A 14,370-nucleotide genomic window follows, 5' to 3' on the forward strand; every position below is an offset into this window, starting at 1 on the left:
AAACGTTTTCTGCACAGTTCTATAGACCGAAATCTTTTTCTCCCATTCACTGTTGCATGTAGTCATATATGTACATCAAATGTGTGATGCTCAGAGAGAACAAGCACACACACGACCAAAAGAAAGCCGTTGCCATTTTCAGCACAATTTGTGACATTTCAAATTCTTCACAACTATTAATCATTTCATATGTAAAGGTAATATTAACTGATGTCAAAACTGTGAAGGGAACCTGATATACTAGTTTGCCATTAGTTTCAGAGTCACTTAACTGTCACTTTTCCAAGAGTCCATGTGGGAATGTTCTCTACAAACAACTGGGACAGATTGTTCAGAAGATCCTTAGTTCTACATTATAAGTAGTAACAATAGCAGTTACCCATAATTATAATCACATTTTATGTACTTCATTTTAGACAGGTTCATAGTAACCTGTTCCATAGAGCAAAAAAACAGCTACTTATTTTTTCATTCATTGCAAAAAAAAAAAAAATGACATGAATTCAATTAATAACCAGCAACAGCTGCTTTCCCTGAAGCCATTAGCTCACCAGGGCATTCATTTGTCCAGGGACTACGGATGACAGTTAGCTCATTAGCCAACTCCGGCACGTGGAACCTGAAATGTTCAATAATGTGCATTGTCCACATCAAATAAATAAATTAATATAATATAACCTAAATTAGCCTTTGGCCCAATATTCTGCACAAACTCTTATCACGTCATAAGAGTTACCCCCATACGCTGTCCTTTGTCTTTTCTGTAGTACAAATGCGATGGTGTATACGCTACATATTTCTGCAGACAGAGTCTAAGAATTATTCAAGCTAAAGTAAACAAAAATCTATTTCCTCCACAACTCCCTGTTACCCAGGAAACTACAATAGCCCAAAGTGCTTTCTCTTGTGCCCACAATAATGTAAATACCACACACTGCAGTCTGGGAGAATAATGAGGCAGTGGGAAAAGGAAATAATCGATCTCCATCTCTTAGCTGGCACAAAGAATCACTGTTTGTGAAATGTCATCACATGTTGTTGACACAGCGCACAGCCATTGAGTGATCCAACACGTCACATTGCAAATATTTAAATACAAATTCTTAAAATAGTGCACAAACACCTCCATGCATTATAGCATCTACCCCCTGATCTGCACTCACTAACATGCCCTCACAAAGTTACTTTGTGAAATTATATCGTTCCTTGAAATTGTGTCTAGTGATGTTATGTCATGGACAAACTGACAAAAATACAAAAACGCAACATTTATATTTGGCTGATGCTGGCCTTAAACATGTGTGAAGCAAGAGGATGGCCTTATGTTTTAGCTCTACAAAACTGACCACACGGTAAAGAAAAAAAATTAAGTCCCTTCCATTCTGGAACTTTTTTTCTTCACCTTGTTCTTTACTGTGGCCCAGTCCGTCTAACCCACAGCAGTGTCTCACCTGCTGAACCACTTCACGGGCAGCAGAATAAATGGAAAGCCAGTTCTGACGTCTCGCCCTTGCTGTGACTTGCCTTCCGCAGTCGCAGAGGGCCGGAGGAAAGGTGCTCCCGCCCAGTTTTCGACATGTACCTGCAGGGCCCTGTGACTCAGTTCTAGCACAGTATCACTACTAGCAGCGCGTGGAAGTACCACTGCAGTGCGCACCGTGCACAAACACGCGCTATCTGTGAAATTCTGTGAAAAGCAGACTACTTTTTGAATGGCCCGCACACAAACGCACGTTTAAAACGACTTTTTTTTTTTTTTTTAAATAAAAGAAATAAGACATGAAATTCATGAAATTTAAAAGTCTGAAGTTAAAGCCTGCATCTGAACAAAGTTCACTTTCCCTTATCGTTCTGAAAACCTGTCCAGCAACAATAAGCAACTGCCGAGTTCAGCGCTTACTCCACGCAACCGTCACGAAACAGCATCTGCTCCGGTTCCCGCCAAAAACCTCCCCCTCGCACTAAAAACCTCCCCCTCGCACCAAAAACCTCCCCCTCGCACCAAAAACCTCCCCCTCGCACCTTGCGTCTCAGACAGCAATCGCCCGCTTATCGCCCGAAATTCAGTGATCGGCCGGCGCCCGGGCCACGCACCTGCAGCAGGGGGTGATGCAGCGTGACCTCCAGCTCGGCCAGGCGGTGGGCGGGGTCCTGGCAGTCCTCGTGGATCTCCAGGTCCTCCCTGGGCACGGTGTCCCAGCGGCCGCAGTGCGCCGCCAGCTGGTGCACCAGCTCGTACTGGCCGGGCAGCGCCAGGCTGAGCCGGGTCTGCCGGCCGTGCGTGAAGCAGAGCTTGCGCCGCTTGCAGCCGCCGCCCTGGCCGCAGCCCCCGCCGCCCTCGCACACGGGCAGCAGCCTCTCCGCCAGCAGGCAGTTGAGCAGCTGGTAGCGGGCGGCGCAGTCCTGCCCCAGCACCAGGATGTACGGGGTGCTGCCCACGCTGGCCTGCAGGAACTCCTCCTCGTGCCGGGGGAAGGCGATGCAGCTCAGCTGGCCTGGGGAGGGAGCGAGGGAGAGCAGAGCGACTGACCCACGTGCAAAAGGGAAAAAACGCGTCACTCCACTCTGTCAAAACAGAGGCCAATAAAAACCTAGATAAACACTGCAGCTGTACAGGTGTATGGGACCAATACTTGTGTATACAAATATTGTATACCAATACAATACTTATAATCACATAGAAATTCTTAACATAAGTATATTATCCTCCAAATCATTCTGATAGCATGAAGGTGTGTCTGTAACAGAGACCATTACTGCAAAAATTGTTGCTTCTGAAAATTGGTTTGGTAAATGATAAACCTTCACGACATTAACAGTCCTGACCTCTTGCATAATTTCACCATCTATAGCTGACAAGGAGAGGGCAGCCTAATCAGTTTTCTTCTGCAATAAGGTGTAGGACTTTTGGACCCCTTGAGATTTTTTTTTTTTTTAACCGATACCCGTCCTTTGAGCGCTGGCCTATTTGTAACATGACCTGCATTTCACTGACATGCTATAGAGAATTAGTCTGATCATGTGTATCTTAAGGTCCATCTGTGTTCTGGTCCTGACAAACAGTAGTTTTGATTCATCCCAAGTTAATAACAGGAAGTGGTCATAATCCTCTCCACTGCTGAGTCACAGTGCAGGCTGTTATATAACAGAATAACAGAGACAAAGAACAGAGGGCAGTCTGAGCTTTCTTTCTCTTTCTTGTTCTCCACCCCCCACCCCATCTCCTCAAATCGCTCCCTCGCTAGTCTTGGCTGCAAGGTTATGGCTTATGAACTGTTGCTACAGCAACTGAACTACTTTATTAATATTTTTTAAATAAGTGACTGAATCTCAGGCAGACCATCTCGCCAATGAAAGTCATAACCCCCATTTGTCATACTGAATTAAGATCAGTGATGCAGCGTTAGATTTCAATGCAGTCAGGTGGAATTATAGATACCTGTGCAGATTGAAATGTAAGTGCACTTAGGAGCAACTTCAGTACTACACCAGGGAGCACACATCCAGCCAAGATGAAACACAATCTCCCAGTTCTAGAAAACAGCATGCATGTTTGACCTCCTGAAAAGCTGCTTACACTTTTCTGGGTCACATAAATATCCAGGTCATAGTAACAGCCACAAGACATTACACTATAAAAGTGGGATTGATACCACCTCTCTCTAGCAGGTTTTATTTATAATTGCAATTGACTGTCCCTACCAGTATCCAGCATCACTTAATGGCAATAGCAATGAACACGTCTTTCTGCTACCTCAACCGGATTACCCAATATTAAAATTAAATTTTGTTAAGTCAAAGTGGCCTCACAGCATGTTTGTTATGACAGATAGCTAGCTTGCTAACCACTGAATTACATTCAATATAGAGGCTAAACTATAAACGTCATCAGGATATAACTAGACTAGCTACTCCCTATGCCATTCATGGACATCCAGTGGACACTGTTGCAAGTATAATACTGTATATAATATATATACTATATATATAATATAATACTGTTGGCTTCCACTTACAGATGCCCACATTTATCGAGTCTGACTGATGTGCATTCATTTAGAATGGTATTTCAACTTTTGCTGGCACCACTTCATAGTTGGGTGAATATGGGAATATAATGCACACAACCCAGCCAATCAGAATTGAATATGCAGACAAGTTGTTGTATATTGGTTTTGTGGGTGCACAACATTCGTGAGTTGACAATAAAATTCTTTGTATCTCACACTGACAGTGCATACAAGACTTTATTATGATTTATTGTTTACTACTGATATGCGTTATGCGTGCATGCATTTTCTATACAAGAAGAGGTGCCGCCTGGCCAAAATGTGTTCTAAAAATAGATTCTTCCCAATGCTAGGATTCCATTTGGAATCAAGCACGCTATGCGATCACTCCATCTGTGAAATAACTGAAAATCACCATCACTGGTCTATAGAGGTCCGATGTATGAAGGTGAACTACATACCTTAATTTCATTTTTGCGTGAACTGTCACTTTAAGACCTGGTAAATATACTGTGTGGTGCATAGCCTCACCAATGTGGCTATCACTAATATACCACAGCAGATATCACATACACCTATAGGTTTTGTACAGCCCTTTGGAAGCTAAGCACAACATTTTTGCATGATTTTCGTGTGCATTTAAGCTACTTCCAGAAGGATTTTTCACAAAGTGTATTTTTTAAATCTCATATAGCAGGACAAGGTATTTTTACTTTCATTTCAAAAATCTTTAAAAGGCCTTCCCCCCCCCTTCATTCACCTCTAGGCATTCTGGAAAATGACTCTCTACTTAAAAAGTCTCATTAAACGTCTAAATGTATTTTTCTGAATGCTTTTCGCCTTTCTCTCCGCAGCTTGTTTAATGCTGAATCATTCCCATACTGCATAGCACCTCGCAAACTCCACTGTCAATTTGGGAGAGCGCAGACAAGCTTGTGCTTTCCTCCGAAGCACTGAAAGGCGGCCGCCTCCTCCCCTCCCGTCACAGTTGGCTAATCAGGAGCGACGTTTCAGAGGAAGATGCTTCGAGCTTAAGCAAAAAACACGGACAAAGTTACTGTGATGTCACCCATTGACCTTCCATGGGCTTGGTGAGAAGTGTTTTTTTTAAACCGCAGAAGTGCAGTTTTCATACTGCCCGATTCATCCACAGAATACTAAAATATTGTCCAAATGACACAATAACTTAACTAATCAGCGGATGGGGAGACATTAAACAAAGAAAAAATGCCTACTGCGACTACATGTCCTTTTGGGGGGAAACAATTATTGACAACAATGTAACAATGAACTGAAGTACAGTTTCCACATGAAAACAGTCACTTTGTGTTTCCCACAAACTGTCCAGCTAAATAAGAAGTTTTCCTGCCTTAGCAAGTGAAATTAGCCATGGCATTTTTTGATGAAACATGCAACAACAAACTTTGTTTGGTCACAGTCTTGTAACTTTGTGAACTTGTGAACCTTGCATTTAATTTGTGAACCTCCATTTTTGTAACATGTGAAGGTAATATACTCCTACACAAAATATCAATATACAAAATATCCAGCAATGCATTACTCCACTTTACATTAATAAGGAAAGGCCTTTTCAAAATTCAGTTAGAGCATGCATATCGCCTGAACTTTCTGTATTTAACTCCAGGGCCTAGGCAAAACTGTTGCCTAATACTGGTAGAAAGTGACACTACATTGTAGTCAAACTATTATTTTAAACAGGTGGACTATTCATTATATTACCATCATAAAAATGAAATATGCTATTGAGTGGAAGTGAGTTTAATGACAGTATGATTTCACCCAGATTTTTTAACAGGTATTCAAACCATGATAAAAGAAGATGTTTTCCATGAATTTATGCACATTAAATTTAATGAAGCCTAATTTAACTAGTTCTTGCTAACATTTAGAGAGCAGTAGAAGCTAAACTACCTAAGATAAGTGTAAAAAGTCTCCATCAATTCCAAAACCAATGCACCTAATCATTGTTCATTAACTAATGTTCCGGCCAATGAATATTGAACCATTTTTTCCCCAGGAAGACATATAGGATCAAGGTTTAGGCAACAAATGAATGTCGAAACCCAGAGATATAGGTAGACAAACAAATGCATACAAAACATTGGGCAACGCAGCACAGAGTTATATTTAAGAACAACAGCAGCACTCAGCAGCAGAGCATTAATAACAGACACAGTAAGTGTGCACATTTTGCAACTGTGGCTTTAATAGGCTGAAGTATCACAACAGCCTTTGTGTTATTCGGGTCTCTCTGCCTGTAGTGGACTGAATGTTGACCACCCAGATATCAGTATGCTAATGACCTACTTTGAGCATAACACCAAGAAGTATGACTTCCTCACTGAGATTTGGTTTACGCTGTCCAGCAAATTGTAGGCTGTCTTAAAGGTAGCAGAGTATTAGTGGTTTGTTGAAAAAGAGGACTTGAAAGTTCAGTGGTGGGGGCGACTCTGGCACGGATGTCGACCAATAGGGACTTGAACTCATGCATTCCAGGTGAAATAATAATAATAACAATACTTTATTTATATAGAACCTTTCGTACATAAAATGCAGCTCTAAGTGCTTCACATAAAATGAGGGACAAAAAAGAAATATAATAAATATAATAATAATTATTATTAATATTATGTACCGTGTTGGTACATAAATAAGGTGCAAAATGCTATTGCAATTCGGTTAAATGTCATAATTCAACAGACTAACACATTCTATTGATTGTATGTGTGTTCAAATGACAGCACAGCACCAAAGGTGAGAACTATGCTCGTTACATGAGGAAAGTATGCCTGCCTCACAAGACTGCATAGTATGGTGCGAGTGCTCATGAGCTGCTTAAAGCCTTCTTAAATCTCCGGAGAATTTCTCCCTTTTTTGCATAAACGTGCCAAATATGTTAGACAGAGCTCCTTAAATCAGCGTGGCCCTTTTTAAAACCCAAGTTGTCACACAGTCGCATTAGAACACAGCATGCAGGCAAGGATATTCACTTGATGCTTTCCTCTTGTGCCAAGACAGCACAGTGACACATTAGTATACCGGAATTAAAAAAAGAAAGCCAATGCGGTTTTTATAAAATTATTTTTTTCTAAGCAGGTGCTTGCTGCACTGTAATGTACTTGCAATGTCGTGTTCTCACTGATGCGAGTTTTTTATTTTTTATTTTTAAACAAACAAACATGAGAGGCTAATACTTAAATATAGTGGTGCCAGCTCATATAAATATGCGTTTCATTGTTGCGGATACAAAATGTAACATCGATCATGTTTACAGGTCGAACCATTTTGCTTAAACAAAAGTAATTACACTACAGGCTCTTCAGCACATGACTTTTTGGACAGAAATACAGACACAGCAACCCCTTTGGAAGCTGAGAAAAATGTTGATTCTCACAATTCAAAGGATTAAATTTCTTATTTTGAAAACCATAAACTCGGTACTGCATGGGTTCTTAGAACAACCATTGAATTCCTCAACGAACACTGAATTTTCACTTGACCCCCCCCCTTAAGAAAAGTCCCTTTCACTACCCATAATCTCCTTGACTAAATCCTATTTAAAACAATTTCTACAGTTGAGGTAATGGCTGGAAAATATGTCTACCGCGAAAGGTTAGGTGTTAAATTAAAAGAAAATAAGTCGTTCAAAGGTTTGGGAATCACATTTTTTAAAAATTAACCCAATAGCAGACTAAATTTAAATATAGCGCTCTAGTCATTAAAATGTCCAAAATGGGAACAACTGTATTCGCTGCGACTCAACGAGGAACTAATGCAGTTGGTCACTGTACGCGACAAATTGTGGCCGTCGTCTTTTTCCAAACAAAAACAGGCTATTCTACTAAAGCTAACACAGTACAGAGTTGTACATTATGCGGCTTGTTCTTTTCTCCTCTCCTCCGTGGATAAAAGAACCATTGTGTCTTTCTAAGCGCATGCTCCTTTTTAAATGCTGTCAGACAGCCAAACAACTTTGAGGCGACTGAACGTAAAAAACCCGAGGAGCATTTTTGACAGAAATAGCTACCAGCAATGGAAGGACGAAAGCATTGTGCTCCGTTCAAACGATATTCCTTGGGTGCAACAGTAAGAATGATGCACTCCCTAAAAATGGTGGTGGTGTTAATATGATGAGCACTTGGCCTACATTATGTTGAATTATAACGACAGTAACTGCAGGGATGAGAGTGAACAGTACGGGGAACTGGGAGTTTCTCATCTTACCTGCTTCCAATGCAGCGGCCTCCGAGCTGGCGGCAGATGCACATGCATTGCTGTAGTTCTGTCTGATCTCGCGGAAAAATGCGTTGGTCTCTTTCAAGTTCTTTTTCAGCAGTATGGAGTGTTTATTGTAACTGTTAAAGATCCTTGTCAATTCACGAGCAAGCGGGGTGACTTTCTGTGGGTTACCGCCACCAACACCCTCCATGGCAAAGCAATGAGCCTATTTCAAAGACAAATTAAATAGGAGGTGTTCTTCAGTTGGTAGGACCTTGTGAAAACCCAAAGTGGGTGTGAAACGCCAATTTACAGTGAGTGCCCAAGCCTGAACTTCGATGCAAAAGGAGATTAATTCAGGCTATGAAGAGATGTCAACCCGTGTAAGGTATTGCTTTCGAGTACTTTTAAAGCGACCTCGCTAATTAGCAAGCAAGCAATCCCATTGTAAACGCTCCGCGTATAAGCAACGGGTCTCAACAAAAAGTGCAGCTTACTGGCTACTGACTACCAAGCAAACGATCTGAATAACTACTCGCTTGACATTTTAAAAGCGCCTTGATGACATAACTGCAGACCAGATTTCTCGCACACAACTGTCAAGTGTCCCAACTTGGCTAACAAATTGCTAGTTAAAGAAACTAATTTCCAGGCCCTGATTTATCACCGCTCCCTCGCCTTGATTCAATTCCATACAGCGCCAGCGTACTGGGTACCATTGCAAAGGAACGCAGAAAAATTAAACGGATTCACATACTATTAAAGCGGTAACTATCGGCGATGGAACAAAATAGAGCCGAATAGCTGTTACTTTCTCTCTTCTTTATTATTTAGCGAGCCAGCTAGAACCCCGATCTTCCAAAAGAGAGATGCGATTAACTAGCTAACCAACTAGTCAGTCAGAAAACAATAAAGCCAAATTGATGAAGTATTCCGCATCTTAATCCAAATCAGACCCGCAGGCATATCCAATACTGTAAAGGAAAAGACTTGATTTTAATTAGCTAGATAAACTAGCTAGCTAGCTAGCTAGCTACATGGCTAGCTAGCTAGCTAGATGTGCGAAATCCGAAACAGAAATCCAGACAGGCAACGATAGCTACCCAGCTAGTTAACGAAATAGCTAGTCTACCGTTATAATGCACCCACAGTTTGCCAAGGAGCAAGCAACCAAGCTCGGAAATCTAAAAATTCTAATTGTTCAGATGGTGTACAGTTTCTCAAATCATCATTTTACACCTTCATTCCGATCCTGACGGAAACTTTCCTCTGTCCGTCCTGGTGTCTCCACAGCAAATACAGCGAATGAACATGCTAAAGCTAAGCTCTTCCAGACATGAACAAACACAGTTTGGGAGGGGATATTTCATAGGAGGCCGCAGCGCACCAATTGCTTTATGGGGAATGTAGGCGGCAATTTAAAGCTTATAATAAATTTAATTGCTGGGTGTTGGGAGTTTTGAACTGATATGAAACAGCTCTTCCCTGTGATTGGAAATTTGTCTTATCTTACAATACTGCCGTTCTCGCGTTTTCCCAAAGATACACTTCATAAATCATAACATAATGTCTCAAACATGCTTTTTGTGATTTTGATTTATGAAGAGCATCTTCGGCAATAGATGTCTCAAACATAAGTATTTCTAAAAGGATAAAGTTGCATAAACATATGTGTGCTTTTGAAGAGTAATCCAAATATTTAGATGCTTTGAAACATTATAAGTATCACTGTTGCTAACAGTTGATGAACTTAGCCATGTTGGAAGATAATTCAGCCCAAGCACAATGCTTTCAACCAAGTTTCAGCCAAGCAAGAAGCAGTTATCAAGCTCCACCCACACAAAAGAAGTTAGCTACATCACTTACTATCACCTTTTAGCAGCTACAGTTTTAGAAGAAGGAGCACAGTAACAACAGGCTTTTAGCAGACTCTTGTATCCAGGTGCAACTTTTTTTTAAAAGTTTATTTATTTTTTATTTTTTACCTTGCTCAAGGGAACAACAGCGATTTCTTACCTGGGACTCAAACCTGCAACCTTTACAAGCCCTGATCCATGACCATTATTCTACACTGCCCAAGCACATGGATGGCTGTGTGGTAATGCATATGGAAGTGTGCAATAATTACAATATATTTTTTTCTGACAGCAAGAAAGACATTTTAACCTGAAAATTAATGGGGCTTCTTCTGAGAATCGGTATTTATTGCTATGTGTACTTAAACTGTACCTTTAGTATGATTTGTTTTGAATTTCGGAGGAAAATTATAAAGCATTGTTTTACCTCAGCTGTCTTTGAATATTGATATAAATGTGCGTTTATAGAATATTTATAGATTTTTCACGGCAACTCTGTGATCATTTTCAACAGTTTTGGCAGAGTTTACAAAGATGACAGCACAATATTTAGAGTGTTACTGGATTATGCTGTATTATTCACTCAAACTACCGTATTTTACCACTAGATGGCGACAAAAGTTACGGGAAGAAAGGCTTCACGGGCCGTATGGAAAGTCAGTGACTGACAACAATGGTATAAACGCCCATTATATGGTTCAAGAAATCTTTCTCCCAGTATTACAGCGGGGTAATCAGGGGCAGCCTCTGATCAGTGCTTGTCTAATAATTGTTAGTTTTCAGTATTTGAGGTACATACATATTTTCAGGGGATTTTTCATAATAGCAATAATTTTAAATATGTTGCCTCCAAAATTCTGCCTACTGTATACCCAATAAATAATATCAGACAACATTATAATGCAAATTTGTTCAATTGAAATATAAATCTTAGCACATTTAATTCACATGTTGTACATTCACATTCTTTTATCCATCCATCCATTATACCCGCTTATCCTGGGCAGGGTCGCAGGGGGTGCTGGAGCCTATTCCAGCATGCATTTTGCGAGAGGCAGAAATACACTCTGGACAGGCCGCCAATCTATCGCAGGGCACACACACACCATTCACTCACACAGTCATACCTATGGGCAATTTAGAGTCTCCAATTAGCCTTGGCTTGGCTTTGGACTGTGGGAGGAAACCAGAGTACCCGGAGGAAACCCACACAGACACGGTGAGAGCATGCAAACTCCACACAGAAAGGCCCAGGCCGGGATTCGAACCCAGGACCTTCTTGTAATGTAATTTTTACATTAAGAAAAGAAATGTAAGGAAGCAAAGAAAGTTGGATACCTTGTGAAATTCTGTGGGGAAAATAAAATCTTTATGATGTGTTGCACAGCTATGCTGAATCCCAGCTCAGGTGAAAACAAGAAATGATTGTGTTGCATGTCAGGGCAGGCATATGTAGGTCAAACGTTATTGTGCAAACAATCCTTCACCACTGTACTTTACCATCTCCCGCGAAACACGAAATATTGTGAAACAATGTTTATTTTGTGTTGTAAATTTGAACAGTTTTTCGTTTGTAGGGTCACTGCTTGTTATCATTTTGGCTGGCTTGTGCAAACAGGCAGATAATAGGCAGACCCTTGACGCCAAAGTTGCGTTTACATTAATCTCGATAAACATTGCTCAATTCAAATCGTGAGTTGTCTGTCTGAAATGTTCAGTGCTATGTTAGTTCATTTCAGAATGAATAGCTTTGTACGTTGAACTGCACTAACAGCACTGGCCAGTTGTGATGCTACTAAAACCATAATCTGTTGCAGAATGCTAGTCCTAGTAAAAGGGAAAGATGACTGCTTTCACATAAAAAAGTATCGTGCTCCGTCTGATATTTTCTGTTTGCATCTGCGCGAGAATAGGAAATGACTAAAAGTGAAAGAAGAAATAAGAAACGTAATATGCAGGAATCTGATTGATATAGGCTGCCAATAGAAATCGTTCAAATAGCGCTGTGGGAATAGCATTGCATTTAAAAGCTGTAAAATGACTCAGGATTATTTCTGCTATTTTAATAATGGCGATTTGCAGCATCACAGGTTACCTGCCCACAGTTCTACGGCCACTGACTCTGATTGGCTGGGCTATCTGCCAATGAGAGCGTTTTCTGCTGGGTCTGCTGAATTGTAATAATCTAACTGCTTTGACAACACAGAATTCTCTACAACAAGCCGAGTTGGTGTTTTTTATTCAGTAATGTGCTTTATGCATGTAACAAGCTTGTTCAGATTTGCTTGTCCGGGGAATGAAATCACATTTGGATTAACATTAATCTGCATGTTTAGATGAGAGTGAGGAGGTGAGGTAAATGATAAAGTGCTGACACCAATAGCCACAGAGAGTAGATATAAGTAACTTGGAGAGTCGTTGGATCAATGTGTGAATGCCAACTGTGGTATATATGTAGGTAAATTTACGGCACTGGCCCTGGTTTAATAGCCTGTATTGCTGGTTTGATGCAATGCAATGAGAGTTGGTGTCCTAGAGGGCCCTGGCAGATGACCAAACGCAAACCACAGGTATCACTTCAGACCCTTACATACATAATGGCAAATACTTTCATGAGTCAACTGTCTGTTTGGGCTGACAGTGAGAAAAGGGGCCCATGGGCGTTCTTGGGTCTCATACTGTGAGTGAAAACGGAGTGACATTCGGTGCTTCGCAGATTCAGCTCCGAGCGCAGCCTGTGGGTGCGGCTGCTGCTCTTCAGCTCGTGTGAAAATTTCGGCCGACGCGTTTGATCAGCTGACAGCAGATCTCTATCCGGATTGGCTATCTACTGTGATCTTCACCCCAAGGTCTGTCAGGAATAATTTTGTCTGCCGTGAGGAAATAATACTCAGTATTGTTATTTGTTTATTTATTTATTTATTTGGAGACTTAATGGGCCTTTGTTGCTTGCTTGAATTATTGGCTGGTTAATTTATTAACATAAGAAATTATGCCAGATTCCTTAGTGCAGAAGATGCAAAACCTTGCATACGCAAACCAAACAGCAGCCTGTGGAAAATTGATTCAGAGGTTAAACATGTGGTAATGGATAAAAGTCATTTTGGGGATTCAGAGTATTTTGTTATTGTTTAGCGCTTTACAATTGATGCCTCTCATTCGCCAGAGCATTTAGGGGTTAGGTGTCTTGCTCAAGGACACTTCGACACGCCCAGGGCGGAGTTTGAACCAGCAACCCTCCGACTGCCAGACAATCGGTCTTACCTCCTGAGCTATGTCGCCCTGTACTTCTCTGACTTCAACTGCTATTTTCCATTCTCTTTAGATTTTGTGTGTGTATGTGTGCTTTTTATTTTTTATTTTATTTATTTTTGTTTTTATCTTGTTAGGCATTTTTTTGTGTACTTTTATAGCATATCATATGTGTGCATCTCACTTAGTTCAGGAGACCCAAAGCTTCATGCTCCAACCATTACAAAAACATACAGAAGTCTAAACCATAAAAGTAATTTTATGTTGATAAAATCACTTAAAAATTTTAAAATTGCTGGTCACAGAAGGAAAAAAAATCACAAAGTATACAAATACATGCTTTGAATGAAATTGATGGCTTGTGACTTGCAGCCATTCAGAAGTACGTTGGTCAGTGGGATTCTGAGTTTATATTTCCTTTGCACTTTCTTTGTACTGAATTTGTTTTCGTATTGTAATTCATTTTAAGTTTATAAAAGAAAATAAATTACCATTTAAAAATTGACATGGACCAGGTTCAGAATTTAGATTCTACAGAGTGATGTGGGTTGAAAACGAAGAGACCCAAATAGGGAGCTGTAGTACTCAAAATGACCACAGGAGGGTGTAAAATTAATGAATTGAGTCCGATGAAAGGAACATTCAGTTCTCTCAGTCGAAAGGAACAGCCAAAAACATCAAAAATTGGTTGTTTTGATGAGATTATAGAGGTTTGATCAAGCGTGCAAATGATTGCAGACAATTTTGTCAACAAGAGTAAGATTAAATTACATGGTACATGGTAATAAGTTGTACAATATCTGTTAACTGTCCCTACATTGTTTGTTGCCAGATTTCGTGTAGTTGCCAACCAGATCAATTAATTAGGTTTTTACCAAAATGAAGGAATGTGCATGACAGCATGCAGAATGTGAGTACAAACATTTCCTGTCATTGGTCTGAAGCTGTATTGTTTATACAATACTAAAAGGGAATTAAAAGCAGCAGTCTGGGACAAAACGTGACCACAGCAA

General features: G+C 40.4%; 1 protein-coding gene across 3 annotated transcripts in view; it reads right to left on the reverse strand.

Moving 5' to 3' along the window:
- Positions 1-9,637, reverse strand: part of dstyk (dual serine/threonine and tyrosine protein kinase) — a 28,492-nt gene extending 18,855 nt beyond the window's left edge. The window contains exons 1-3 of one of the 3 annotated variants that reach the window (XM_064304698.1): positions 9,489-9,637; positions 8,256-8,475; positions 2,095-2,495 (exon numbers count right to left, since the gene is read on the reverse strand). In XM_064304698.1, coding sequence (XP_064160768.1) covers positions 2,095-2,495; positions 8,256-8,475; positions 9,489-9,494 — 627 coding nt within the window. In that variant the 5' untranslated portion in view covers positions 9,495-9,637. Of the gene's footprint in view, positions 1-2,094; positions 2,526-8,255 lie in introns of all 3 variants that reach the window. The other 2 variants (XM_064304696.1, XM_064304697.1) reach the window with 2 other exon arrangements.
- Between the last annotated feature and the right edge of the window lie 4,733 nt (positions 9,638-14,370).

The sequence above is a fragment of the Anguilla rostrata genome, chromosome 13, assembly GCF_018555375.3.
Source record: "Anguilla rostrata isolate EN2019 chromosome 13, ASM1855537v3, whole genome shotgun sequence".
In the NCBI taxonomy this organism is placed as follows: domain Eukaryota; kingdom Metazoa; phylum Chordata; class Actinopteri; order Anguilliformes; family Anguillidae; genus Anguilla; species Anguilla rostrata.